The sequence below is a fragment of the Marmota marmota genome, unplaced genomic scaffold (genome assembly GCF_001458135.2).
Source record: "Marmota marmota marmota unplaced genomic scaffold, marMar, whole genome shotgun sequence".
Taxonomy (NCBI): domain Eukaryota; kingdom Metazoa; phylum Chordata; class Mammalia; order Rodentia; family Sciuridae; genus Marmota; species Marmota marmota.
Genome location: NW_026000205.1, coordinates 888,726 through 889,492, shown reverse-complemented (window position 1 = coordinate 889,492; position 767 = coordinate 888,726). Strand labels below are relative to the sequence as shown.

At 52.3% G+C, this 767-nt stretch overlaps 1 protein-coding gene across 1 annotated transcript in view; it reads right to left on the bottom strand.

The window, feature by feature from the left end:
* The window catches only part of Izumo2 (IZUMO family member 2), a 7,875-nt gene extending 7,805 nt beyond the window's left edge, over positions 1-70 (bottom strand). The window contains 2 exon segments of the mRNA XM_015497090.2: positions 1-12; positions 14-70. The exon segment at positions 1-12 is cut by the window's left edge and continues 187 nt beyond it. Of these exon segments, the coding sequence (XP_015352576.2) occupies positions 1-12; positions 14-70 (69 nt within the window).
* Positions 71-767: the final 697 nt, after the last annotated feature.

Below are 767 nucleotides of genomic sequence, written 5' to 3'. Positions count from 1 at the left end.
ACTGCAGGCAGCCCCAGCCTCCACGGGCGCTCAGGCCGCAGAGCAGCACCAGGGCCAGCGCCAGAGGCATGGCGGGGCCTTTGTGACGTCACAGGGAGGGGCGAGGCCCCAGAGGCCCCCCGGAGGGCGCTGGGGCGGTTGGGGCAGGAGCTGGCTGCGCACCTACTGTGTGCGGGATGTGGTTCTAGGAGCCAGGGAGACACTCTCTGCTCTGCTCTCCTGGAACTTCGTAATTTCTCTCAAGTGCATTCATTCCGTGTACACATATTTGTTGAACACCTACTATGTGCTAGTCCCTGTTCTAAGAACCAGATGCAGAGCTCAGACAGTGTTTTCACCCACACGAAGGTCCCATTCACTCAAGTGTCAACAGCACACCTACTATTTGCTAGGTGCCCGAGATTCACTGACCTAAGCTGAGTCTTGGGGTTTAGCCTAGCAGGGGTGGGAAGGGCTGGGAGAAGAGAAAGGTCTGGCCTGGTAAACATTTAAAAATGCAATAATGACAAACTGCACTCCAGGCAGGAAGCCAATAAGCGGAGGTGGGGTCTGGGGGCTCCTGGCTCCAATCCAGTGAGTGGCACCTTCTAGATGTGAGGCCACTCCGAGGGGACTGGTGAGGAAAGTGTAGCCTGAAATTTTATCTTGAAAATTTTCAAATCAAGAGAAAAGTTGAAAGGATGCTATAATAAACAATCAAATATGCCTGTCAATACTTTGCATTTGCTGTTTCTATTTCTCCCTCTCTCTAATGTCTTAAATGACAT